This window comes from Bubalus kerabau, chromosome 22 (genome assembly GCF_029407905.1).
Source record: "Bubalus kerabau isolate K-KA32 ecotype Philippines breed swamp buffalo chromosome 22, PCC_UOA_SB_1v2, whole genome shotgun sequence".
In the NCBI taxonomy this organism is placed as follows: Eukaryota; Metazoa; Chordata; class Mammalia; order Artiodactyla; family Bovidae; genus Bubalus; species Bubalus kerabau.
Window position 1 is genome coordinate 15,201,915 of NC_073645.1, and position 27,995 is coordinate 15,229,909.

The 27,995-nt window shown below is 39.8% G+C and overlaps 1 protein-coding gene across 2 annotated transcripts; it reads left to right on the top strand.

Annotated features, from left to right (window-relative positions):
- RPP30 (ribonuclease P/MRP subunit p30) lies at positions 1–27,923 on the top strand. 2 transcript variants are annotated; one of them, XM_055560989.1, is made up of 11 exons: positions 1–161; positions 1,801–1,856; positions 2,388–2,444; positions 3,609–3,683; positions 6,529–6,600; positions 12,399–12,488; positions 21,531–21,647; positions 22,200–22,229; positions 22,640–22,677; positions 23,042–23,121; positions 27,656–27,923. In XM_055560989.1, the coding sequence occupies exons 1-11, from the start codon at positions 80–82 to the stop codon at positions 27,763–27,765; spliced, it is 807 nt and encodes a 268-aa protein (XP_055416964.1). In that variant the 5' UTR covers positions 1–79; the 3' UTR covers positions 27,766–27,923. The 2 variants fall into 2 exon arrangements, with proteins under 2 accessions (XP_055416964.1, XP_055416965.1); XM_055560990.1 differs by lacking the exons at positions 22,640–22,677; positions 27,656–27,923 and having other exon boundaries at positions 22,921–23,058.
- The last annotated feature ends 72 nt before the right edge of the window (positions 27,924–27,995 follow it).

Below are 27,995 nucleotides of genomic sequence, written 5' to 3' on the forward strand. Positions count from 1 at the left end.
GGTGAACTGCAGTTCCCGGCATGCCCGAGGAGGCGGGGCCCAGAGGCTGCGCCGGCGCCAGGGCTCACGTGACTTCAGCATGGCGGTGTTTGCCGATTTGGATCTGCGGGCGGGTTCCGACCTGAAGGCGCTGCGTGGGCTCGTGGAGAACGCTGCTCACCGTGAGTCTCCCGGGCTTCGCGGGCCGCCGTGCCTGCGCTGTCTCGCTGTCCCTAGGCCATGCTCTGGAGAGACCCGGCGGGCCTAGTTCTGGTGTCCTGGGGCCTCCGGCGTGTCCTTGGAAACGGATGCCCCTGCGGTGTTGCTCTGACCCGCGGGAAACTCGAAAGCACTGGGGAGATGTTACCCAGTCCAACTTCTTCTGTCTTGCGAATTGAGGAAACTGAGGCCCTGACATGGCGGGGGATCTGCATGGGCCTCACAGCTGATGGATAGAAGAAAACAGGGCTCCCAAGTGTACACCTACACGAGTGCTTTTTATATCGCCCCTTCCTGCGTCTCTTGACATTGTCCTGATGCTGTCAAATGCGGGAAACTGATGCACAAGTACTGTGGGGCCCTGACAATGAGGAGGGGGACCTGTGGTTCCCAGTGTTGGCATGTCAAATGCGGGAAACTGATGCAGAAGTACTGTGGGGGCCCTGACAATGGGGAGGGGGACCTGTGGTTCCCAGTGTTGGCATGTCAAATGCTGGAAACTGATGCAGAAGTACTGTGGGGCCCTGACAATGGGGAGGGGGGCATGTGGTTCAGAGTGTTGGAATGTTATTTACACGGAGAGTAAGTGGGGGCGGAGGACTTACTAGAAAGGTGGGAGGAGAGCAGAATGGCTAGAATGTTACTCCTGTTTGAATCCAGGGGAAACAAAAGCCGTGAGAGGTAAGACCTCATCTAAATTATTGAAGTGAATCACAACTGCTAAATGGGGATAGAAGGGTTTCAAAAGAAAAGGTTTCTTCAGGGTCTGTTAAGTAATGGATGCTCAGTAAATATTTGAGAGAGGAAGAAAAGGACCTTGGACAAACTGATGAGGGGGGAGACCACTATTTTGGCCTTAATATGCGTTATCTTTTAATATTAATATCCTGTCGTCACCGTTGGTGTTTAAATAGCTTAAAGATTGGAGTCATGATTTAAACATATTTTTGAAGTCCACATGTCCGGAGCAGTGCTGTGTTGAGGCTGATAAAGCCAGGCCCTGGCTTCAGAGAGTTCTCCGTCTCTTGGTGGGTAGCTCAAAGGAGAACGTGGACATTGGTGTGAATTAGTGGTTATCCTGTTCCTCCTTAGCAAACAGGGTCTCTGAAGAAGTAGAAAGGGTAAAAAGCAAAAGAAAAGAGTGACAACAAAGTAAGAATGAAGTTGATAGTGAAAAAAGTATAAATTTGATGAGATGAAAATGAACATAGGGACACGAAAAAGAATAATGGTTGAAAGAAGATAGGCAAAGATAAGGGTCTTTGTTGTCATGCTGATAATACATCACCAAAGTCAAACAAAGCCCTGTGTGTATGCCACGCACTGTTCTAAAACATCCAGCATGTGTTACCTCATTTAATTCTCATGACAGTTGTATGAGATGAATCCTGATATTATCACCATTTGGCAGATGAAGAACCTGAAACTTAAGGTTAAGTAACTTTTAAGTGGAAATGTTTAGGTTTGAGAACAGGCAAATCTGACTCCAGAGTCCATACTCATAACCATTCTTCTACCTTGTAGTCTTGACATGAATTGATATGAGCTTATGTGTAAAAGAGGTTGTTGTATTTGACAAGAATGTTCAATTTTTCTTTTCAGTGGGCTATTCAGTTGTTGCCATCAATCATGTTGTTGAATTTAAGGAAAAGAAACAGGTAAAATAGATTTCTGACAATAATAACCAGCATTTATAATTATTTTGTGTGTATTGGTAATGTGGAAGCTACAGATGAGCACTCTTTGTGCATTATTTTATATGTTAACAGTTGAGCTGATACATATCTGTACAAATGGTAACTTGTTTGTGAAGTGCTGGGGTATGGTGTAAAGATTCTTAAAGTTGGTTTGATGTTAAGTAACTTTAAAAGTGCATTGTTGTTGTTTAAACTGTAATCACAATAGTTAATCTTTTTTATTTTACTGTCATGGACTCATTACTGATTGATTTCCCTTCCAAACATACTAGTAAATATGTGTATCTCTCCTTAGGCCAACAACTGTTCCTTACAGATTGTTTCATTCTAAAAAATTGTTGTTCATCCTCCCTTTCCATTGATGTTCTCCTGTCCTACTCGGCTTCAACTTTCTTCATTAAAAAACACACGCATGCACCTACACACAGCTTATTTAGGGTTTCTGCATGCTAGAAATTAGCTTTCTGAAAACTTATTCTTTATTTGTCATAGGAAATTGAAAAACCGGTAGCTGTTTCTGAACTTTTTACAACTTTGCCAATTGTACAGGTAAGTGCTTTGTTTAAGAAACATAATATGTACTCATCCAGTTCAGACATTCCCAGTCATACATATGGTTCTCTAACCTGCACTGCCCCTTCCTTTGTCTACCAGTCTTACCTTTCCATGAAGACTTAGTTTTTCCATGAAACATTATGTACATCTCTTTTTCTCTAGCTATACAGGTATACCTCAGAGATGCTGTGGGTCTGGTTCCAGACTACCGCATTAAAGCAAGTCACGAATGTTTTGGTTTCCTGATTCATGTTAAGTTTATGCTTACATTGTTAAGTGTGCAGCAGCATTATATCTTAAAAAAACACAATGTTTATCTTAATTTTAAAGTATTTTACTGCCTAAAAATGTGCTCACCATTGTCTGAGTCTTCAGTAAGTAATAATCTTTTTGCCAGGGGAGGGTCTTACATTGATGCTGAAGGCTGCTGACTGATCAGGGAGGTGGTTGCTAAAGGCCGGGGTGGTTGTGGCAATTTCTTAAAATAAGACAACGATGAATTTGCTGCATGAAACCTTTCAGTACAGTTTCTCTATAGCATGCAATGCTGTTTGATAGTATTTTACCCACAGTAAATCTTTCAAAATTGGAGTGAGTCCTCTCATACCCTGCCACTGCTTTATTAACTAAAGGTTTATGTAATATTCTCAATCCTTTGTTGTTATTTCAACAATTGATTAAGTTCGATGTCTGACATGTGTGTGGTCTTTGACACTGCAAACAATTACAATAGTATCATCAGAGATCAGGGAATTCCCTGGCAATCTAGTGATTAGGACTTAGGCAAAATCAGTAATCACAGATCCCCATAACAAATATGATAATAATGAAAAAATGTGAAATATTGGGAGAAAAATGGAAATGTGACACAGAGACGCGAGTGAGCAAATGCTGTTGGAAAATGACACATCATAATAGACTTGCTCGGTATAAGGCTGCCACCGATCTTAAGTTTGTAAAAAAAAAAAGCAATATCAGTGAAGCAGAACAAAGCAAAACACAATAAAACAAAGTGTACCTCTATTATAAATTCCTTGAGAATTAGGGCTAGGTTTTACTGATCTTCACTATTCTTTATTGTTAGTACCTTTTAATGAGTACTTTCCACTGGTAAGGAGGAAAATCAGTCACCTGTATTTTGTTCTTTTTTTATTACAGGGAAAATCAAAACCAATTAAAATTTTAACTAGACTAACAATTATCGTTTCGGATCCGTCTCACTGTAATGTGTTGGTAAGTTATTTTTCTTCTCTCTTGGTCTTGTAAGTTGTATTGATTAATGTTGAACACTTGCTTTTCAACTCACCTCATTCTTACATCTTCCCCAACCCCCAGTGTATGACACTTGACTGCTCTCCTTAGCTCAGAGTTCTCATGGTATAATAGAGTCTCTTCTATTCATGACACATGTATAAGGATTAAAGCTTTTAAAGATTTAAAGAGTCTTCCAGCGACTGGTATTCATTGAACTTACACGACCCAGACATAGAGTACTGGTGATGTTGCTATGAGTAATACAGACATAATCCTTTGGAAAATGGGAAGAATGTTTAAAAAGTGGGAGATAGTAAATAAGGAATGTTCTGGGAGTGTGTAACAGGAGACCAAGCTGAGGAAGCTGATGTTCAAACTGTGGCCATACAAATCAGTGAATGTTATTGGTGCCAGATAGGGAGAGGATATTCCCCCAGACAGGATAAATTATGCAAGGTTCTGAATCCCAGAAAATCATGGTGCATAGTGGGAAATGAAATGCCAGTGGTGTTGAGCCTGATGAGCTGTCTAACCTAGGATGATGTTAGAAAGGTAGGTCTGGGTAGGTCTGGGTGAGCAATTAGAAGAAGCCTTTGAAGGTTTTAACTAAGGGAGTACAGTTATGAGATTTGCATTATAGAGAATGGATCAAAGGGGATGAAGGGATTTGATGCATGGGGAAGGGGAGGATTGACAGGATTTGATGTTGATTGGATCGAAGGTGGTGACTCCCTTCTTTGGCCTGAGCAGCCAGATAGGTAAATGGTACCATTTCCTGAGATGAAACATACAAAGAGAAATAAGTGTCGGATCATCATGTTCGAGACACGGTAAGTTATTGTAAGAGTTCCAGTGAAAAGACGGTCACAATCATGTCCAACTCTTTGTAACCCCATGGACTGTAGCCCACCAGGTTCCTCTGTCCATGGAATTCTCCATGCAAGAATACTGGAGTAGATTGCTGTTTCCTTTTCCAGGGGATCTTTCCAATCCAGGGATCAAACCCAGGTCTCCTGCATTGCAGGCAGACTCTTTACCAACTGAGCCACCAGAGAAGCCACAAGAGTTCAAGTGGAGCTTGTCAAATGAGTAGTTGGAAAAAAAGGGCGTGGCCCTCAGAAGAGGAACCACAATTCAAGATACTCATTTGGAAGTGGTCACCTTGTAGAGAATAATTGTACTCATGAGAAGGGATGAGACTCCCTGGTCAAAGTGTAATGTGGGAGGAGAAGGTCGGACAGAACCCTAAGGAACATCTATATTCAGTGATGGAGTAGAGGGTGGTGAGCTAGGATGGGAGACTGAGACAGGCCATCTGAGGAGTAGGTGCACAATGAGGAACATGAGAAGGGTGAGCAACATCAGCGTGCCTGAGTACTCAGTCAAGCAGGAGAGGGGCTAAAACATGTCTTGGACAGGCAAGTTCCCTAATGACATGGTGGTCATTGGTTGCCTTACGAAAAGCCATTTCCATGGGAATGATTGGGCTATGAGAAAATACAGCCAGTGTCTGCTGCTAACTTTGCTTAACCAATTTCACACATGGAGGAACAGAAGGCTTGGGATGCTGGTGAGAACCTGCTGTCTGGATTTTGTTTGTTAAATGGAGACTTGCAAATAGCTGGTGCTGATGTGAAGAATCAGTGAGGGAGAGAGAAAGTGAGATCTCTGAGAACATTAGCTGTTTCATCATTAGCTGGAATGGCCTCCTCCCTCATAGAAAAGGAGTAATCAAGGAAGGGCTGGCCTCCTTTCTAACAATTAGCATTGCTAAAGAAATTATGAAAAACCAAATTTGGGGGTTTTTTATAGCTGCAGGCTGCATTCCAGTTCTCTAAGACATAGAGGTGACTTTTGATGGTCACAGACTTTGATTTTTCTCGTTACCATGAACATCCTGGTGGCCCCTTTCAGTCCCTGTCCCAAGTGGGAGTGCCAAGCAGAGGAAAAGAGTACTGGAACCTGACCTTTTCTGAGACCTGGAACCTGCCCTGTCTTGGCATGCATCTGCCCAGTGGGTTCTATTAGCTGCTCAAGCCCAGTACCTGCTGCATCTCTTCAGCCGTTCTGTTTCCTCCCTTAATTTTTATCTTGCTTTTTCTTTTTACAGAATAAGAGGTAAAAAATTTAAAAGGTGCCAAAGGGAAAGAAGAAATAGCACATATTATCTCATCATTCAGTGATTGTATACTTGAATATGTATTTTTTCAGCCTTTTCACACGCATACACATACAGTATCAGTTTGAGACTTTCTTTTATAAATAATCTTTAACTGATAAATCTCTCTCCTTCTGTCGGAGGGCTCTTGGTTATTTTCTTACACATCTAGCAGTTTAATTTGTATTTAACAGTATTCTCATGGTGAACCTAATCACGTCATACTTAGTCATGTGTATTTCTCGTCTCACCAAAAAATGATATGCTCCACTGAAAGCAGACATATGCCTTAAATGATTTTGTATCCCTAGTGCCCTACACATAGCAGGTGCTCAGTAAATTTCTGGCAAGCTCCTCCGCTAGCTTATAAGAGCGGGAGCTGTCTAATTTGATTTTTGTGTCTCAAACAAAATGTTTGATATACAGGTACAGCATGACAATGTGGGAAGGAAGGAGAGATGATTGGTGAGATGGGTGTTGATAACTAGAGTCTTATGTGCTGAGAAAGTCTTTGCTGTCAACATACAAAGCAACGCAAAAATGTCAGTGGCAGATTATAAGTATTACAAGATTGAAATATAAGTGCAGGCAGGACAGTAGTCAGAATCCCATATGCATTTGTTGTTGTGTTGTTCCTGTACAGTAACATTCTTTTCATTTTACTAGAGAGCAACTTCATCAAGAGTCCGGCTGTATGATATTGTTGCAGTTTTTCCAAAGACAGAAAAACTTTTTCATGTAAGTAACAGTAAAAGAAAATAGTATTCATTATTTTACATAAGAAGTCTGAAGTTGTACCTTTGTAGATGACCTGTTTCATCTCATCTGGAAACACTGAGGATTTTTCGCTCATACATGGAGTCCTGGAACTGCCCAAGAGTGTATTTGGGTGGCATATTTTGTTTTGTTCGTTCTGCTATATATTTGATGGGCTGATACTAAGAGAGTCCATCAAGTTTTCCTCTTTAAAAAAAAAAAAAAAATTTTTGTTTATTTTTATACTATGGCTGTGCTGGGTCTTCTTTGCTGTGCAGACTTTTCTCTAACTGTGGGCGGGGGGCTGCTTTTCCTTGTATTGCATGGGCTTCTCTTCTAGGTGGCTTCTCCTGTTGTGGAGCTCTAGGGCAAGTAAGCTTCAGCAGTGTGGCTCTCAGGTGTAGTTGTCCCCTGGCACGTGGGATCTTCCCATGTCAGGGATCAAACCTGTGTCTCCGGCATTAGCAAGTGGATTCTTTACCACTTCGGTTTCTGTCCTTGCTGTTTGCTGCTGCCTGTTACAGAAGAAAGGCACGAGATTCTACTGTGGCATAAAAGGTCCTTCTCTGCTTCGCTTCTCCTTTGTGTGCTCAGAGGTGTGGTCCGTATGCTAGCATGATCATGGTCTTCTAGATATCCTTCAGAACCAGCTGTCTGCTGGTGTTCCTTTTTGTTTTAGAGAACCTTTATGAATTTCTTTTGTCCTTTTCAAATGGCCATTTCTGTGACTTTTTAGGAGGCAAAGTTGTTTAACGTATATGCTCATTTTGCCAGCTTGAGACGGAACACACTGGGAGTTGTTTGTGATCACAGGAAAAAAGAAATCAACTGTAATAATAGTTTTTCAGGAATATGTTTTACTGTGTAAAGTGAGATATAGCTGCTTTTAGAAATTTCGGAATGTTGACTTTGTCTCGGTTCAAGAAAATAGCCATCTACCAAAAAGTGTATCCGCCAAAGGGATGTTATGGAGCTGGTCTTTGATGTTTTAATTTTACAGCATAATCGATTTTTAAGTAGTCTGTTCTAAAATTATAAGAAGATTTTCCCTAAGTTTATTCCAGTAGATGGAGCTGTTGACTAAGGAGACTTCTGTGTGATAAGTTTAGTTTTTGAGGTACACTCACAATTTTCATTGTATATATTAATGCAGGGAAACAGCACAAGTTAGCAATGAATTCCTCTTTTTTGGTGACTCCTTTTCTGAAATGCTCAGTTATAGTAATTCTCTAGAATTTCATTTCAGAGAAAAGGAAAGTAGGATCGAGTGGATCTTAGACATCAGAGACCCCTGTGGAACCTTTTAAAATCAGGCAGGCTCAGATCTCCACCATGGGAGATTCTGATTAGGTAGGTTTTGGGGTTGAGCTTGGGTATCTGTTTTTTTTAAGTTCCACATGGAATTCTGATTCAGTATGGAAACCCTTAAGAGAAACATGAATATGTCCAGATTTGTTAAGCAGCAACTTAGTTTTTTATTAAATATTAATAACTCGGTTATAATGTAGACTAAAAGTTGGTAGTATACCTAATTTTTTATTATACTCTTGTGTTTTGATTTTGAAGAGCATACATCGTACGTTTCCATAGCCATTTACGTGATTAGAGGAAACAGCCCAGGGGGTAATTGGGATGAATGCTTATTATTATCCCCATTTGTAGAAGAGAAAATTGAAGCTCAGGCTAAATGATTTGCTCTAAACCTCAGGTAGCGTGTCATAGAACTAGGACTATGGTGTTAGAATGCATTATAATTTGACACAGTGAATTTATCTTAGTGTTTTCCTCAGATTATTCTCAAATTTTAGGTCAGAATTATGAACACATAATTCATGATAGTGGGTGGAAGAGTCAGAAATATTCTGGAAGATGGATAAAAGCTATAAATAATTGGCAGAGTGTTTGGGATTGACTGTAGAAAAAAGTTTTTAAAATCAGAACATTTTTCCATATCTTACCCATTCTTTAAGGTTCAGTTGAAGTTGGCACTCCTTGTTTTCTGTAGAAAATCCATTTAAAAAGAGATTTTTCTTTTAATCGTAAAGCTTGAAATTGGGTCAAATGCAAGCAATTTGTTGCTTAACAGGTTATGTTCTATTAAGTGATTTTGTTTGGTAAGCTGATTATTTAGAAGGTAGGCAAGTGTCTCTGTAGATAGGATATTCTAAAACTAAGGTCTTAAAAATGAATCATAAAAGTATTCGTAAACACATGTTAACAATTAGTAGTATGAAATCTAACCACCTTAAATAGCGTTGTTTCCTTGGGAATTAACATACTAGTTTCCACTCAGAGTATCTGAAAGATATCTCATAGATAAACCCTTTTTCTCCATAGTTACCCCAGGGGATTAGGCAAAGATGAAAGGTTATAAGCTGAGTCCATTGGCCAGGGCTTCTTGGGATGGGGGTGGCTGTAGAATGTGGCAGAGAAAGTTACATAGAAGTTTCAGGAGCTTCTGAGTTAGTTATTCCCATTTAGGATTTTTTTTTTTAATTTTATTGAAGTATAGTTGATTGTTGTGTTAATTTCTGCTGTGAAGCATAATGATTCAATTACACATATTTTTCTTCATATTCTTTCCCATTATTATTCCCATTTAGGACTGGACAGGGTGAGGAGAATTCAGCCTGTTTAGGCAGCGGCCTCCAATCTACTTTGAGTGTGTACTATATCAATTTGAAAAAATACTGGTCCTACATCCCCAATATGTGTATGTTTATTTTCTTTTAAATTATTTGATGTGTATATTTATTTTCTTTTAAATTATTTGCATGCTCCATTATATCAGTGTGCTTTATGAAATAATATACACACACTGAACAAAATATTTTGAGAGAAGGAATTAAAAATAAGTGAAAATTGAAGTTCTCTTTTCTTCCTGCTCCCCAAATCCATCCCTTACCCTTTGCAGAGCCTTATTGTACTAATACCTGAGGCTACTCAAAGGGCGGATCTTTCCAGGCTCCTTTTAAGGTGTGGTCTGGCTGCACTGGTGTCAGATTTGCCATGAAAATTTCTTAAAATGCAGGTGATTAGACCCTGCTTACTGAACTGATTGCCGGGAGTAGGGCCTGGTAATCTCCATTTTAAGCAAATTCTTCAGGGGAGGATTTTTTTTTTTAAAACATGGGTTTAAATGTTGGGAGGATCCATTTATGGGCATCTCTTTTCACTGGCAAGCCTGGCTCTTCCTTGCATAAAACACCAGGATGTACCAGTCTGACATCCATGAAGGATTTGGGGGAGACTGAACCTTCTCCCTCTTATTCTCCTTGTTCCATAAAATCAAAGATAAGTGTATGTGTGTATGTACCATTTGGGGAATACCTTCCTTAAATCCTCATAGGAGTCTTTGCCCAGAGGAAGATTAGGAACAGTTGATATGAATTCATATACAACCTGCCAAAACCACTATAATCAAATTCTTAATCACAAGTATTTGGACATAATGTAATCATTTTTAATGATTTAGAAAGTATTTCATTATAATGTGAACATTAAACATTAGCTCTTATTTTATAGTTACCTAAGTGTATCAGTTGAACATTTGGATTAATAGCTAAATAACAAAAGAATTCGGTTTGAGACATTTTAAGTCTAAGGTGCCAAGTAGAGCTGTCCTTTGTAACTGAAAATTTATTATAGTGCATGTATTTAAACCAACACAGGGGATTTTTTTTAAATTAATCCTGGGGAAAAAAGAGCAATACATAATCAAGTAACCTAATTTAGCTTTACGCTGGGGAAGAATGTTTTACAGGCTTTTAAGAAATGAATCAGCTTTTTGAAATGAAAAATAATTTGTACTTGCAATAATAAATTCAAAGAGTGCAAAGAGGTGTACACTGAAAAGTACACCATCCTCCTACTTAAAACGCCTTGTCCCTTTTCTTTAGAGGCAACCACAGTCAGAAGTTCTTGGGTTCCTTTTCAGAAGTATTTTCACCCAGTCCTTCTTCATTCCCCTCTCCCTCTTTCCTGCCTTCCTTCCTGATGCCTTGCTTTGTTCACCTGCCAGTGGTTCCATAATATCCATTTGAGAGGTGCCTCCCTGCATAGAAGGAGTCAGCGTGTTCTATTGTGTAAGACCCTGTTTGTTTAAGTAAAATTGAGGAATGTTTACTCGTGTCTAACCTTTTGTGATTGGTAATGCAGCAGATGTTCTTTCACTAATATCCTGAAGCATTTGTAGGGTATAAAGCTACAGAACACACTTCCGGTCTCTATAGGATACATTCCTATAGGTACTTCTGGTCTCTATAGGATACCTTCCTATAGGTGAAACTTGCTGATGTGTGCATGTAAAATCTTGATACCTGTTGCCGAGATGCTTTTCGAGACTGATTCTGAAAACCCTGTGAGTCCCTGTTTGTTCTTGTGTCACCTGTATATTACTAAACTTTATGATCTTTGCCAGTCTGATAGTGTAAAAATGGCAAACAGAAGCTGAATTTGTTTTAGTTTTACCTGCTATTCAGAGCTTTTCTCATCCATTCTTAGCAAATTTTCAATGACTTTTATGAGTTAGACAGCTGTAGCAGTTGGGATGGGACAGGTCCTTTATGAGCCGAGTGTCTGCCAGAGCAGCATTACTTCCCAGGCTTACTAAGTTACTGTGACGGTCTTAAAGCCAGGCAGCCTCCGATCACTCCCTGCTTCCTGGAACCCTGAGGTGGGGGTAGCAATGAGGGGAGCGGGGATTCTGAAGGAAAAGTATAAGATGTGACAGTCCTGTCGCTGCTGAAGGTCGAGCCTGCCCTGCAGGGCACTGTCACCCCCCTCGACCCACGCCTCCTGGTCATCGCCACTGATGTTAGATTGCCAGCACAGCCGCCCTGGCAGCTTGAGTTTGTTCGTCAAGCCTGACTATACCGGCATTGATAGTGAGGCTTATTTTTTGTCATGGTAGGGAAGAGCCAATTCTTTTTATCTCTGCAAATCAAATAATGGCAAAATGAGAGCCGGATGTGCAGCTTCTAGCCTGCACTTTTAAGCTAGTAACCACTCCTCAGCTTTATTTTCCGTCCCTGTTCTTCCTTTTATCCTCGTTTCCTTATCCATTTATTTTGTCTTGCATGTATTTTTTTATAAGCAGTTTCAGATCTCTTTTGGAAGTAAATGCAGTGTCAACAAGTAATAGCAAAAATGAGAAGAAAGGAGAGAAATTAACAGTTTAAAAAAAATGCATTCAGAATCATTTGATTTACAACAGTTCTCCTTTGACCATTTGTGGAGATGCTTTGTTTCTATCAGCATTTGAACGAAATGCTGTTGGTAGTGCCACGTGTTTCTTTGACCACTCAGTAAACTGATCGGACCCATAGACGTGGGACAATTGCTGGCACAAAAATAAATAATTTCTGGAGAAAGTGGACCGTGCATACGTTCCTTTTAGCTTTGCTTTTTTTTTTTGGATGTCAAAACCGTTTCCTTTTTCTGGAACAATCTGAAGTAACCTTCCAGAAATTGAGCCTCTCTTAGCAACCTCTCCTTGTGTAGCTGACCGTGGATTAGAGGGTCTCTGGACCATGTCTGTTGAGATGTTCTGTAGACATACCACCCTACTTCAGCTGGATTGCAGCTAAACCATTCAAACCAAATGCAAATGGCTAACCATTGGTTTTGCAACAGGACGGATGCATTTGAACACAGAACCCTACAGTGTCTATTGAGTGAGCCATATCTATTTGCATTTCTTTATAGCATGTTTGACCCTACCGCATTCTTAACATGTGCCAGTTTTGCTTTTGGTTTTACGTGTGTTTTCTTCTTGACAGGTTGCTTGTACACATTTAGATGTGGATTTAGTCTGCATAACTGTGACAGAGAAGCTACCATTTTACTTCAAAAGACCCCCTATTAATGTGGTAAGTGTCACACTTTGTTCTCTATGTGAATCTCTAGATGTGCGTTCACATGCTGGGAAAGGGGCAGAGGAAACCGCTGTTTTTAGAGGGGAAAAATCAAAGGCTGGTAATAAATAGACAACTTAAAGGATTTTATTGTGCAAGCTGACTAAAGGCTGAAAGAAAGCTTAATATAAAAAATAACTAGTAAATTACCAAGGTGTGTTTGAAAGGCCTCAGGAAATTTTCTAAGCGGATAGCTAATAATAATGGACACTTACAGTCTGCATGTTGCATATTAAGGAGACAGAGAAGCCAAGAAAGGAGGAGGGAAAAACTAGGGTTCTCATGGCAGCAGCAAACTGGAAAGGGGAGTGGGGGTGGCAGGGACAGGAGAGGGCAGGGGATGGAAAGCACAGCAGGCATAGTCTGTGCCCAGTTAAAACCTGCACCGAGGCGTGCTGGCTCACACAAAGACCCAGCGTTGCTTTTGCAATAACCAAAGAAGGTGACCCGCGTTGTACTCCTTCCTCTGCTATAGAACCTTTCTCGTTACCTTTCTACATAATTTCTCATTTTCTTCTACTCGTTATCTTCCATCTGTCACACCTTTTTATAAGTCTTCTTCTATCATGAAAGTGAGATTGCTTCACATCGGGAGCTATAAGGTTGGCACACCTGTCAACTATTTGCATTGGCAACCGGATCCGGGAAGAGTCAGGATGCTATTTTAGAACAGTCTTCTGAAGCTGGTTCCCATTCTCAAAAAGTGCTGTTGAAGGAGAAAAAAAAGGTTTAACAGTCTAGATTACATAGCCAACCCTGTCAGAATTGGAAAATTAAAAATGTATGGGTTTTTTTCAGGATAGGTAACTCCCCTATTCATTTGTCTCTGGAGAATCTTTTGTTTCCCTCTCTGCTGCTAAGGAGTTGGCTTGATGCTGAGAGTAGGCAGAGACGGTAAAGAGGAGAAAATTGATCTGTATGGTATGGAAAAATTGAATCTGGTGTGGAAAAAGTTTAAGATGGCTTATGTTCTACCCCTGAATGTATGCTACTATAAAGCATTCAGGAGTAATATTTTGAAAAGTATTCAAAATTTTAGAGTTATATATTTAAAGGAAAAACTATTAAACAGCTCTTTGCTGATTAATAATGAGAATACTACTGAACATATGTATAACAACACGCTCAAATCATTGTTTCCCCACGTTCTTGCCAGTACTTATAGATAAATGAGTAAACACTTTTAAAAAAAGGCCCTAAATCATCACATTTTAGAATTGGAAATCTATGTTGTTTTAACAGCTCACTTGTCAAACATGGTCAAATGAAGGCAAGGAGAAGCTGTACAGCTCTTCAGACCCAGGGTTGGGACAGACCGGGTTGATTTCCATTGGGTGAGATCTCCAATGTGCCCCAGCTACCATGTTGAAAGCTCAGACTAACAGAGTACCTGAGGTGGTGACAGTCTTACCGGCCTCACGTGTTGGTGCTCCCCTGCAGAGCAGGCTTTGTCTCCAGAAGTTTGCCAAGGCTTTTTACCAGCTCCAGTTTGCCATTCCAGTTTACATGTAAATGGCACTTGCCATAAGTTGCTCTTAAACTTTCAACTTCTTTACTTTTCTCTTTACCCTGATGAATAAGGAAGGCCATTTTTTAGATGACTTTGCCTGAGTAAACCCACGTACAATACTGTGTTCTTGGTTGGGAGGAGACAGTGACATGTGATGCTAAGGCCAAGTCCATGGAATGGACAGCAGTTCACGGCACTTAATTCTTCTCATCCCACAGCAATGCTAAGCTACCCAGTGGCAGTTTTGGGGATGTCTGTTGGTTTCTTATGAACCTGCCCTACTGTTCAACCCAGATTATAAGCTTCTAGGAAGCACCAAGCGTGTCATGGTCTTTTCTTAATTACCCCAATACCTTCTCTTTAATGAGTCCTCCCTAAAATTTTCAGTTGAACGAGTATACATCTAATTTCATATTGTCAAGGTGCAACTTAGGGAACACAAGCAAATCCTGCAAGCCATTAACCCTTAGCTGTTGTCAGGGCTCAGCAGGCAGCCTCCACAGTGAGAGGAGTCGGGCACTGGGGCATGAGGAGGAGACGCCCCAGGACAGCCCACCTTCCAGTTCCATCTGTAAGGTCAGGAAGGTACTATTTTTTGATGGATATTTTTGGCCACATTCCCACATTTTTTAATGTAAGAATTCTGAAAAGTAAAAATTTGACAAGTGCGACGGATATGCAGTATTTAACACAGTGTCTGCTTTTTTTAAAATCTGGTGTGAACATTTTACATATGTTGTTTAATAAAAACTAGATGATGGAGTGGAGGGAAGGCTGTGCAGCCTTATTTTTAGTCTTTGTCTAGTGTATAAATAGGCTGCGGTGTGAATTGGTCAGGAAGCAGAAGAGTCCCTGTTAATTTCATTCACCTCTTTTTCATTTAAGAGAAACTGGAATTAAAAGTTAAATTAACTAAATTTAAAAGCATATTGATACAATAAAAGTTATCGAGTTTGTTGTACAGGGTAAATAAAGAGTTGTTGTATAGATGTGTGTATATTATTTATACCTGATAATTATACCTATTATGGATTTGGAACTGTATCCTTAAAGTATGGAAATACATTCCCCATGAAAATATAGAAGATGTAGTGAATGTGGGGAACAGTTTAGTCTGAAGTCTTGGTCCTTGCATGCTCTTTTGGCCCTTGGAATGAATTTGTCTTTGACCATGATAAGTTGTTGGCTTGGTTTATAAGGATCACAGTATTGGGTACAGATCTTAGTTTGGATGGAGTGGTGAAAAAAAAAAAATGAGCAGTAAGATACTTAATTCATTAGTCTTGACCTCCTGGCCATAAGGCATGTGAGAATTATCAGCTCAGAAAGTTGGGATTTTAGGCCAAAGGGTACAGATTTTCACTTAGAAAAAGAACTAGTTCCGAGGCTCTAATATACAGCATGGGCGACCATAGGTAATAGTCCAGTATTGTAACTTAAAAGTAGCTGAGAGAAGATCCTAAGCAGTCTCACCACAGGAGAAAAAAATGCTAACTACATCAGGTGATGGTTATGTTAATTATCTTGATCTTGGTAATCATTCTACATTGTAAAGCAATGGTCCCCAGCCTTTTTGGCACCAATAACTGTTTTCTTGGAAGACAGTTTTTCCATGGACTCGGGGCTTGGGGAAAGAGATAGATGTTTTCACTTTCGCCCGCCGCTCACCTCCTGCTGTGTGACCGGGTTCCTAAGAGGCCATGACTGCTGCTGGTCCATGGCCTGGGGACCCCTGATGTAGAGTATATGTATATCAAATGACCACATTATATACTTTAAATATATACATGATATTTTTCAGTCATCCCTCAATACAGCTTTAAAAAAAGAAGTAAAAGAAGGTTGCAATTATGAAGCAGGGCCCAGGAGCTAAGACATACCAAAGCATTCCTTATATATAATTTTTAGCAGCTTTCATCCCTCTTGGTATCTTCACCACATGCTTAGGGCACCATAATTTCAGTTATGTTAATTCCCTCTAGAATCTCCTACAAACCTCCTCTGAAGTCTATGTAACTTGTAATAGAAGCATTTTATCTTGTTATAGTTGGGTTTCAAGAAAGCTGAATTCAGCTCCTTTTCTTGGATAACCAAATGACCTCTAATAGCATTTTAAGGTTTAAGCCCTCTCACACTTGCTCTCAGCCCACAGCTTTAAGGTGGGGTAGATGTTAATTCTCTCCATTATGCAGGTGATGTAATTGAGACTCAGGTAGCTTGCATCTCGCAACAGGTACACATCTCTCTGAAAGGTTAACTTGGGATTTGTACTCAAGCTTTGATTCTAAATCTGCTGTCATTTTCCTCTTGGGAAATGTTATTTAAAATTACAGCAGAGCTCTTTGTTAAGCACAGAGTAATTTCTTATTTTAAAATATCTTTATGAATTCAGGTTTTGAGAAGAATTTTCTTTAAGCAACACCTATCTTCACCTTCATTTTGATTTTTTTTTAAACAGTGTTTTGCCATTCAACAACAACTAAAAGTTTTTTGAGCTATTTTCATGCTCTCTTTGTGAAGTTTTCCCTTCAGCATTTTCTCGAACTCTAATGCATTTGTCTTCTTGGTCCAATTAGTCCCCACTGAAAGAAATCCAGTAAATAGTATCTGAAGCAATGAGGTTGTTCCAGGAATCTTTCCATATATCCTTGAGTTGGGTGTGACTGCTCTATAAACTTTATTTTTCATCACACATACTGTGAACCTAAATGTGTTAAGTACTTTATGGATTTAGTGCTTGGAGCAGTGCCAGCAAACTTGGCAGTATCAAAAAATGTCTGTGTGGCAAAAAAAAAAAACCACCACCCATCAGAAACAGAGTGGAAAGACTAATGACAGACTGGTGGAAATAGTTTCACTTATGTCATAGACAAATGGCTAGTCTCTTTAATATATAAAGAGCTCCTAGAAGTTGATAGGGCTTCCCTGGTGGCTCAGACGGTAAAAAAATCCACCTTCAATGCGGGAGACCTGGGTTTGATCCCTGGGTTGGAAAGATCCCCTGGAGAAGGGCATGGCAACCCACTCCAGTATTCTTGCCTGGAAAATCCCCATGAACAGAGGAGCCTGACGGACAACAGTCCATGGGGTCACAAAGAGTCAGACATGACCGAGCTACTAAGCATGCATGCAGAAGTTGATCACCTTAAAAAAGAGAGATGTTCAATCCAAAAAAATGGATTAAGAATATGAAAAGGACATTTCACAGGAAAGGAAATACAAATAGGCTGTTAACATATGAAAATATGCTTAAATTCATCATGCTAAGAGAAAGTCACATCAAAAATCACCTATCTGATTGGCACAAACCCAGAAGTTTGATGATACATGGTTGTAAGGCTGTGGGAAAGCAAGGGTTCTCATACTTTGATTTTAACTGTGTAAGTGGAGCAGTCCATATGAGGGAGGGGATAATTTGGCAACAGCTATCAAAATTATGCATGCTTTACCCTCTGACCTAGTGTATTAGTTGCTTGGGGTTATCATAACAAAGTACCACAAATGGGGTGGCTTAAACTAACAGAAATACATCAACTCACAGTTCTGGAGACTGGAAGTCTGAAATCAAGACATTATGGGGTTATGCTCCCTCTGAGACCAGTAGAGGGATCCTGCTTTGTCTCTTCCTAGCTTTCTGTGATTTGCTGGCAGTCTTTGGTGGTCGTTGGCCTGCAGCTGCATAGCTCTGATTTCTGCCTGTCTTTACGGCGTGTCTCTGTGTCTTCACGTGGTCATCATTTTGTAAGGACACCAGTCATACTGGAATAGGAGTCTGCCCTATTCCAGTAAAACTTCATTTTAATTTACATCTGTAGTGACCCTGTTTCCAAATAAGGTTACATCCTAAATACTGAGTATTAGGACCTCAACATAACCTTCATAAGAGACACAATTCAACCTGTAATACCCAGCAATCCCACCTTAGCATTTATTCTACAGATATACTGGAACAACTCAAAACTATGAGAGGCTTGGTTAAGCATGCCATACCTCTGCAATGGAGCACTGCTCTAAAGCAGTGCTGAAGTTAGGAGCTGACATGGAAAACCCTTCAATCAGAACCACAATGTAGTATGCTATCTTTGGGGTAAAAAACAGGAAAACAGATGTTGTTTATATTTGCTTATATTCGTATGAAGAAACTCGGGGAAAAGACATAAGAAATTAATAAGTGTGATTGTGGGAGACGGGGGTGGGGCAAACAGGGGCAGAGATACAATTAAGACTTTTTGTTGCTTTCTTGTGTTACTTGATATGTGAATCGTATGAACGAGTTACCTGTCTCAAGAACGATACACCAAGAGTGTCCTCCTTTGCAACTTAGTAAAGAACTAATTTTCATGAAATAAACAGGGAATCTGTATATCGTCCCAGTAATCCACCCCCTATTTTCTTTCTCTCTTCTTTCTCTTAAGCTTTGCTTTAGTTCTTGGGATTTTACTGCCACTATCTCTTTTCACACGTCACACACCTGCTCTTGGTTTGTAGCATTGTTATGACTTATTTCTCATTAGTAAAGAAATATCTGCTTATTCCAGAACCTTTGGTCAGAGATGCAAACAAAAGCTAATCAAGCAGGCACTGGCATTCTTTATGAAAAGGCTGTTATGAACAATCAGTTGATGAGCTTAAGGCAATTTACATTAAAATGGGCTTGGAAGCAGGAGCACAGGTAATGAGTCTGTATTTCATCTATCTAAAATTTTTGAATAAAGTGTTATGAAAGAAGTGTTCACAGCCTTCAGTAGCACATTATCTTCAGTTTCCGAGTTTTCTTTCCATTTTAAAAGTGAATTTGATTAATGTACTAAGATCAGAATCAGAACTTTTTTCTTAAAAAATAATTAAGTGGATAATTATGTCCATTTAACCCTCTCTATGCCCAAAGAAGAAGTTTTTCTTTTGCTGTGGTCCCCAAGGGGGCGCGAGGTGGGGAGTAGCAAGAATACTTGGGACCTGGTCCCCTAGTTGTGTGTGTCACCTGCATCTTTTACTTCTCCTCTTCTGCATCTTACTGACCTGTGCTTTAGTTCAGCAGCTAGAGGGATGAGGAAAAGAAGTACATGTAAGTAAGCCTCTTTGGCTAATTAGTAGTTTTGGTTAGAGAAACAGCCAGGGGGATAGTTGAGAATATGGTTGAAAGACATGATTTGGTTTATCTGTGAATTTCAATTTGCCAAGTTAACCTTGGTTTCTTTTATGATGGATAATCCATAGTGAAGAGCATTATCATATGACCTCTTTTCCATAAGCTACTATTTATTCCCTCAGAATATTAATATATTAAATGCTTTTTATATAAAAGAACAGCTCTGTGTTACTGAGAAGTATCATGATGCCAGCTTCCAAATGTCCAAGCTAGACAGGGAGAATGGGGTATATCTTTGTGCCACAAAGAATATCATAACAGACATCATTCCCAGATAGAATCAACACAAGACAAAGAATTGGGGGCAGGAAGAATCTGTTGAAAAAGAGAGGGGGAGGTTGCAGTATGGAAGACAGGGTGTAAGTGCTAATTAAACTAGGATCAGGTATAAAGGGGAGCTAAAGTAAAATCTGGGCACCTCGAGGCGGCATGAAGAGGAAAGGGGAGATTAGGGGATGAGAAAAGAAGTCTGTATTCAGAAGACAGGTGTTTTGCATTACTTTTTACACTCAGGAATAGACCTCCAGCCGTCCTAGCTGGACAGGTCCCAGCCCATCTACCTCCTGGTCTTTGCCTGCTTTACTTACTTTGTTCCTTCAAAAGACCACTGCAGCCATTGTGACTCCAATTATCACCTCCATGAGAAAATCCGTAGATGCTCTGTGTGGCTACCAAGATTAATTCTGTCTCTGTTCTAAAGACCGGCATTGCTGGCCCTTCCCATCCTCTTCTAGCCTCCACTCCCACCACAGGTCTCTCCTCATTCTCTCCTCCCCAGCCTTTGACCTTCTCCACACGCTCCACCGCTCCCTCCAGCCCTGGAGCCTCTTCATATACCCCTACCTGCAGCCTGCCTTGCGCAAGTGCTTCACTCTTCTGCTGTTTAACTGATTTAAGTCCTTCCTCACCTACACCTAGACTTCTCCTTGACTTTACTTAGCACAGTGCTGCTGCTGCTAAGTCACTTCAGTCGTGTCCGACTCTGTGCGACCCCAGAGACGGCAGCCCACCAGGCTCCCCGTCCCTGGGGTTCTCCAGGCAAGAACGCTAGAGTGGGTTGCCATTTCCTTCTTCAAGGCATGAAAGTGAAAAGTGAAAGTGAAGTCGCTCAGTCGTGTCCAACTCTTAGCGACCCCATGGACCGCAGCCTACCAGGCTTCTCCGTCCATGGGATTTTCCAGGCAAGAGTACTGGAGTGGGGTGCCATTGCTTCTCCACTTAGCACAGTGGAAGTTTTTAATTTTTGTGTAATTATTTGATGGTCTCCCCCACTAAACTGGAAGTTTTTAGAAGAGAAGAACCATGTAAGCTTTTGCTCACCATACCCTTGCACAGCTGGCTTGAAACCCCCCTCTTGTAAATGGATGAAGATGCAAATCACTCTTCAGGGAAGCAGAATAGTGTAGGGGTGGATTTAGTCCCATTGCCACCTCTTCCAGGCTGAACAGTCGGTTGATGAGCTTAAGGCAGTTCGCATTAAAATCATCTTATAAGCAGGAGCTCAGGTAATGAGTCTGTATTTCATCTATCTAAAATTTTTAAATAAGGTGTTACCTGTGGATACCTGTGGATTCCACCCTATTAAGAACACCTTAAACAAGAAAGTTTCTTTTTCTCATGTAGAAGGCCAAGCTTGCAAGCTGGGCAATATTGTCAGGGATGCAGGCTGCTTTCCTTGTTTTTGCTGGGCATTCATGAGCTCCGCTTAAGATACTGATTCCATTGGTAAAGAAAATGGGGAGATCAGAGCGGGACAGTTAGCTGTCTCTGCCGTAGTGCTTTCTGGGCATTGTGGGTGTTGAGTAAATACAGAAGACTCTCTCAGCACAGAGCCTGGTACATAGCACTTCTTGGCTGTTTGTGTGTCTTCCTTCAGCATGTGCACACTAAATCCCTTACCCTAGATGCCTTCTGCTCCTGTTCTTAGGATGTTTTTGAGTTCTTCATTCTTGGATCAACTTAGTTGGTTCACTACATTTGCAAACAGTCTACCCTGCATGTAGGGAACACGTCTCCGATTTCCTTTTGATAGTTCATGGAGTAGTAGCCCTTCTGCCACACCACTGGGATGTTGCTCTCCTCGGCTGTTTATATAAAGTCAGCTTCCCCACAGCTCAGATAAACTCTGTTGATCAAATAGAGCCAAAGATCTTTTTTTCTCCCATGGATGGTGCCATCCGGGCACAAATATGCCTTTTTTCAAAGCTATACCTGGACATGCAGGAGTTAGGCGAGGAGGGACAGGGTGAGGAAGGAGGTGAGAGGGAAGTTCAGTGAAAATAAAAGAAGACAGTGTGTGTTAGCCTTAACAGTTTTCTTTTCTTTGTTTCCTATGAAGGCAATTGACCGAGGAGTGGGCTTTGAACTTCTCTATAGCCCTGCTATCAAAGACTCCACGATGAGAAGGTACACAATTTCCAATGCCCTCAATTTGATGCAGGTCTGCAAAGGAAAGGTATGGTTCCATAATTTTAGGATGGTTTTCAAATCTGATTGTTTATTATTAATATACTGGGGTTATCCAGCTGATCCTTAGAGCAAAAAGTTCTCAAGGCCCAAGAACAAATTCTACCATTTCAACAGGCTCTGCAGGTTTTAAGAGAAAGAAAAATACTCTAGGGAAAAATAACATGAAGTGGGAAAGATGTGTTGAAAGTCTTTATCTTTCAGTAAAGAATTGGCCATTTACCTCCTGTGAAAGAATAGTCTGGAGAGCAATTATTTGTCATCATTGAGTTGAATTAAGGTTACATGCCCTTTTCAACTAGTTTTTTAAACTGATTCATCTTTCCTAAGATCTGTTGGGAAGGCCTGTTCTGTTTCTTATTTTAGGCTGCTTTTAGTTTGACATGAGGTCTTTCATCCATCACTTTAATTATGTACCTTATCTTAAGAAGAAGTTGGTGTTTATGTTAAAAATTTGATTGCTGGTTATTTGTATTGTAAGACTCTTCAGTTTTTTCCCACATTTATCTAAGATTAATGTTGATTACTTTCTGTTTTGTAGAATGTAATTATATCTAGTGCTGCAGAAAGGGTAAGTCTGGCATTAAGTACTTTGTTTTCACTTTTCAAGTTTTAAAACTAAAAGGTTTCTAGGGTAGAAATTAAAATAGTAATGTAATAAAAGGTTGTGTTTTCATTTTTAACTTCATTTGCTCATTGTAATTGCTGAAGAGCAATTTTATCCCTATTTATCCCCATTCTTTTGGGGCTTCAAATTTTGTTTATATAAATAGTCTTTCCTTCATATTGTTGTAAAATGCTTTTCAAGGATCTTTTATATTTTCAAAAATGTAAGAAACCCATCAAAATTATAACGACTTAAATTTATGCAGTTGACTTCCTTATTTTTAGATACTTAAGCATCCTATTTACTGCAGATGAAGTCATTGAAATGTTATGAATAACTTCTCTCATATCTATTTTTTGTTCATTTTATTTTAGCCTTTAGAAATAAGAGGCCCATACGATGTGGCAAACTTGTATCCTTTTCTGAATAAGAAGTCATTGCAATTTTCTTTTAGGAAATTTGGAATTTAGTATATTAAACTTTAACAAGAGTTTTAAAACTATAAGTCTATCAACTAAGAATTTCAAAAACAAATTACATCAGGCTTAAAGTGCTTTATCCTTTTGTTTTCTGGATGAAGGGTAAAGTAGAAAAGGGGGGAAGAGTAAAAGTTTAGAGTTAAATGAGCCTTTTCTCAAATGCTTTTTCCATTTAGGCTAAGAACTGTAAAATTAAAGTGTCTCTTTCAGTGCCAGGGCAGCTGGCATTGTTGGTTATGTTTCTGTTGGTCTGGTGTCCTCGGCTGACTCTGGGCTGAAATCTTTAACGACCCCCAGAGGGTTGCTGTTTGGGCTGTCTGAAAGTGATGCGAAGGCCGCAGTGTCCACCAACTGCCGGGCAGTGCTTCTGCATGGAGGTGAGCACGTTTTTCCAACAGAATCAGAGTGGTCATGTTAAGAGCCAGTCATTTCTGTCAAACAGTTGAGCCATATCAACTTTTATTATCCTGCCCCTCAGAGTTCCTTTAAAATCATCTTTTCTGAACCCACTAGCCATGTGCATCAGTGCTTTTCTTGCCCTTCACTTCAGGCTTTTATGTTCTGTAGTGTGTGGAATGAATATACTTTGCCTTGAGTGTTGAATGCATTCTTTCAAGCTCTACATATGTATCCCTGCCTACATTTTGATAGGCCTCTAATTGCCCTTTCTTCTCCAGAGGGACATGCTTTCCCTGCTGAAAATCACTGATTGAGAGAAGTGAAAAGTGAAAAATACATGTTAAGCCATTGATGAGGAACACAAAAGCACCGAATACATTTTTAAAGATCTAGCTAGCAAACTCGGATCACAACTTTGCACATTTATTACATCTTGTGGTTCTTTTCTCATTTTTTGTTTCCATGTTCAAGTATGCATAGACTCCACGTTTTTTTTTTTACTCACATTTCATTTACATATATCTACCTCCTTACCCTAATTCTGCTACTTGAAGGCACTGAATTGCTTATTCATCAGATGATAAAAATTGAACTAGAAGTGTTTGACATTCCAGGACTTTGGAAAATGAAAAAGAGGCTTTTTAAAAGGAAAAGAGTTTGTACTTTTGATCTGCTGTTTTTATCTGCATTCTCTTTGTAAATTTTAGTAGTAGTGGTAATGGTCAGAAAGCAGTTTACTTGATACTATCCACATGCGTGTTAAGCTTCAGAATTGGTTGATACATGAAGACTAGGTTATTTAAGAGTAGTTAAGACTAGGTTAAAAGAGTAGTTAAGTTATTGAGGGCTTGTATACTATGTCTGGATTTTAATGATCTGATTTCTGCTTGGCAGAACTGGTTGCTGTATTGACTTACCATGAATTAGATGATTTTGCTTTTGTTTTCAACATTTTTAGTTTGAGATTCTTTTATTATATACATAACCTAGTCCCATCATATAAGCTCTGGGAATGACCAAATTAGAACTTTTATCAAGATTTTCTGAAATTAGGAAATAGTTCAAACTGGTGGTTCTGCCATTATTTTTGTCTATCTTAAGTGAACGTTTAAGTATCATCAAGATTTTGGGTAACAATTAGTGGTCTAAAACAGACTAAGACAAAGAAGGGGAACTAATTTTAAAAATTTAATAGGGAAAAATATGAAAATCTACTCTTGACTTCAAGAACCTCAGCTGTTCAACATAAGCTATATCTAAAGCTAGGCTTTTATGGAAGCTAAACTAAAAGAAGTCTCGTGGACTCTAATAGCATTCCCAGTCATTCTAGTTGTGCCCCAGACAGTCCTAGTTTATGCTCTCTGTCCCTGTAGAATTAATAGCACATCTATAGGATAAATTGTAGTTCCCGTGATTTTAGTTGACATTGGGATCAATGAGACAGTCGTGTGGTGGGATACTAGGATTATTAATTCAGCCTAAGGTTCAGTTCAGTTCAGTCACTCAGTCGTGTCCAACTCTTTGTGACCCCATGGACGGCAGCACGCCAGGCCTCCCTGTCCATCACCAACTCCCGGAGTCCACTCAGACTCATGTCATTGAGTCAGTGATGCCGTCCAGCCATCTCATCCTCTGTCATCCCCTTCTCCTCCTGCCTTCAATCTTTCCTGGCATCAGGATCTTTTCAAAAGAGTCAGTTCTTCGCATCAGGGGGCCAGAGTATTAGAGCTTCAGCTTCAGCATCAGTCCTTCCAATGAGTATTGAGGACTAATTTCCTTTAGGATTGACTGGTTTGATCTCCTTGCTGTCCAAGGGACTCTCAAGAGTCCTCTCCAACACCACAGTTCAAAAGCATCAATTCTCCAGTATTCAGCACTCTTTATGGTCCAACTCTCACATTCATACATGACTACTGGAAAACCGTAGCTTTGACTAGACAGACCTTTGTTGGCAAAGTAATGTCTCTGCTTTTTAATATGCTGTCTAGGTTTGTCATAGCTTTTCTTCCAAGCGTCTTTTTAATTTCATGGCTGCAGTCACCATCTGCAGTGATTTTGGAGCCCAAGAAAATAGTCTCTGACTGCTTCCATTGTTTCCTGATGAAAGTGAAAGAAGAGAGTGAAAAAGCTGGCTTAAACTTAACATTCAAAAAACTAAGATCATGGAATCTGGTCTCATCACTTCATGGCAAATAGATGTGAGAAACAGTGGAAACAGTGAGAGCCTAAGTTTACATGAAAAGAATTACTCTATTCTGAGGCAAGAGGATTCAAAGCCTCACTGTCATCCTCTGTACTGGGAAGACCCAACTGGCACCTGCATCATCCTGAGTGCCACATTTAAGGGCACCACTGCACAGAAGCACTACCAAAAGATGGTTAATTCTTGGAGGGTGTGAAAACCCTATCATGAGAGCAATTGTTGAAAATAGTGCAGGAGTAGATACCTAGAAAACAGAAGAGTTGGAAGCCTTCTCCACATTGGAAGGCTTGCTATAAAGAATCAAAGTTAGATGAGTCCTGTGGGCTTCTAGCAGCCAGTGAATAGCAGTTTTAAGGTCAAGACAGAGAAAAGAGGTTTAGGGTCTAAAAGAGTTACTTTAGTAACTATATAAAAATCTTGTTTTTCAGTGGTTTATAATCTTGTTGGCTTAGATTAAAAAGTAAATGTTCATGTGATTAAAAAAAGAATATTTCTGACATGGAACTAAAATAATTTTGAAACTAATCCTTTTTGTTTTGTTACAAACATTTTTGTTAATTGCTTTTGACAATTTAATTTTTATATTTATTCTGCTGATTTTTAGACTTTTACTCATAATCATAGTGATAAAATAGACATCTGTAACATTTTTCTTGGTGAAATGCAAATTTAAGGCAATTTCTGTTTGTTTTGAGGTTCTCTGATTATGTTGGTGTTGTAATGACCTTGAAAGAAGTTTTGTCCCTGTTATAAATTAAAATGCTTTTAAATAACTGACAGAAATTTAGTAGACTTGGTAAATTAATCTTGATAAATGAGAAGGTAATATTTAACTTTTTAGAAATGACTTTACTTTCTATTACATGAAATAAGTCTTAATTAAATTTGTGTTTATCAAGTCCCTTTGATTTTATCTCTTTTGTCACCAAAGGGTCTTGCTTCCTCCCTCATCCTTCCCCATTTCCTAAGGACTAAGTTTAAATCTCTTCGTGGCACTGTGACCTTTCACAAACTACCCCTCCAGCCTTGTTTCCCCCTGGTTTTTTCACACTCCTCCTTTACACCAGTCATCTTGTCTCCTACGTATTATTTTCTTATCTCTCTCTCCATATCTTTGCAAAGGAAAACTTTCCTTTTTCTTTTCCTTCTTTTATGATAGTGTTACTTCTTTTGTGATACCATCCTGATTCCTCCAGGCAGGGTTACTTCTTGTGGGGTCTCCATTCCTACTATACTATTATATTTGCCCCTGATGTGCTGTCAGTATGGGTAGAAAGAAGCACTGTTTAGGCTTCTCAGAATCCTCTGTAGATAACACAGTGCCTGGCCCCTTAGTACACTTTTAGCAGAAGTTAGCTAGACTGAAGTTGAACTCTGCTGCCAGCCTGACCTAAACATCTAATAATTTCCATTCTTCTTTGTCCATTGTCAACAACACAAAAGAGATCAATAACCATGTGTATTATTCTTTATTCACTCAACAAGTATTTCTTAAACATTTGTTAAATAACCAGGCATTGCTGTATGTTGGCCATATAATATGATTGATTCTTCAGACAGACACTCATGACCTAGTGAGGGACACAGATAATGAATGGTCTGTGCCATAAAATGAAGTGAGCACACACACCACCGTGGATCAGTACAGCTGACTGTTGTACTGCTGTCCTGGCTCATCCATCTCTACCACACTTTATGCATGTGCTGCCCCAACCTCTGAAACTTGGTTTCTGGCTACATGAGATGCCATTAGAGACAGACCATTGGAGATAACTTGCCCTGTAATTTTACCCTTGAGGGTAGTCCCTTTGGAATGAACTAGATGTTAATAATATACTGATATTTGTATAAGCTAGGGGCAGGTAAAGGCGATCGCAGTAAATGGCATCAGCACTCACAGCAGTTCATACAGGTTTATCATTTACTCATGCTGTACGTCACAGTGACATGGGGATTTCTTTGGAAGGAATGATGCTAAAGCTGAAACTCCAGTACTTTGGCCACCTCATGCGAAGAGTTGACTCATTGGAAAAGACTCTGATGCTGGGAGGGGTTGGGGGCAAGAGGAGAAGGGGACGACACAGGATGAGATAGCTGGATGACATCACCAACTTGACGGACATGAATTTGGGTAAACTCCGGGAGTTGGTGATGGACAGGGAGGCCTGGCGTGCTGCAGTTTATGGGGTCGCAAAGAGTCGGACACGACTGAGTGACTGAACTGAACTGAACATGGGGATGCTTGTCATACCACCTCTTTAAATCATATCTTAACTTTAAGCACCTTGGTTTCCCTGTTTGATTTATAGAAACTAGAAAAACTGCTTTTGGAATTATTTCCACGGTGAAGAAACCTCGGACATCAGAAGCAGATGATGATTCTCTTCCAGCCTGCAAAAAAGCCAAGTGTGAGAGCTGAAAAGAACCGTCCATCTCAGTTGACACTCTGCCCTTTCAGAGTCCATCAGCCACTCTGAACAGAAACGGAACCCCCATATGATTCACTGTTTTCACTTGGAGCCAGATGTCACTAGTCTATAAAAGCAATCTTATATTCAAGCCATTAAAATAACAAAACCTAGTAAAACATTTAAAAAAAAAGACTGTCCCCTTACATTAATTTAAATATATTTTAGGAGAAAAACAAAG

What these genes read in the sequence shown, in the direction of transcription:
- RPP30 (XM_055560989.1), top strand. Translation starts at nt 80, where the DNA reads ATGGCGGTGTTTGCCGATTTGGATCTGCGGGCGGGTTCCGACCTGAAG. An exon ending in TATCTAGTGCTGCAGAAAGG is followed by an intron (nt 22,230 to 22,639) that starts GTAAGTCTGGCA and finishes ATTTTATTTTAG; the next exon opens with CCTTTAGAAATAAGAGGCCC. An exon ending in GGCAGTGCTTCTGCATGGAG is followed by an intron (nt 23,122 to 27,655) that starts GTGAGCACGTTT and finishes TTTGATTTATAG; the next exon opens with AAACTAGAAAAACTGCTTTT.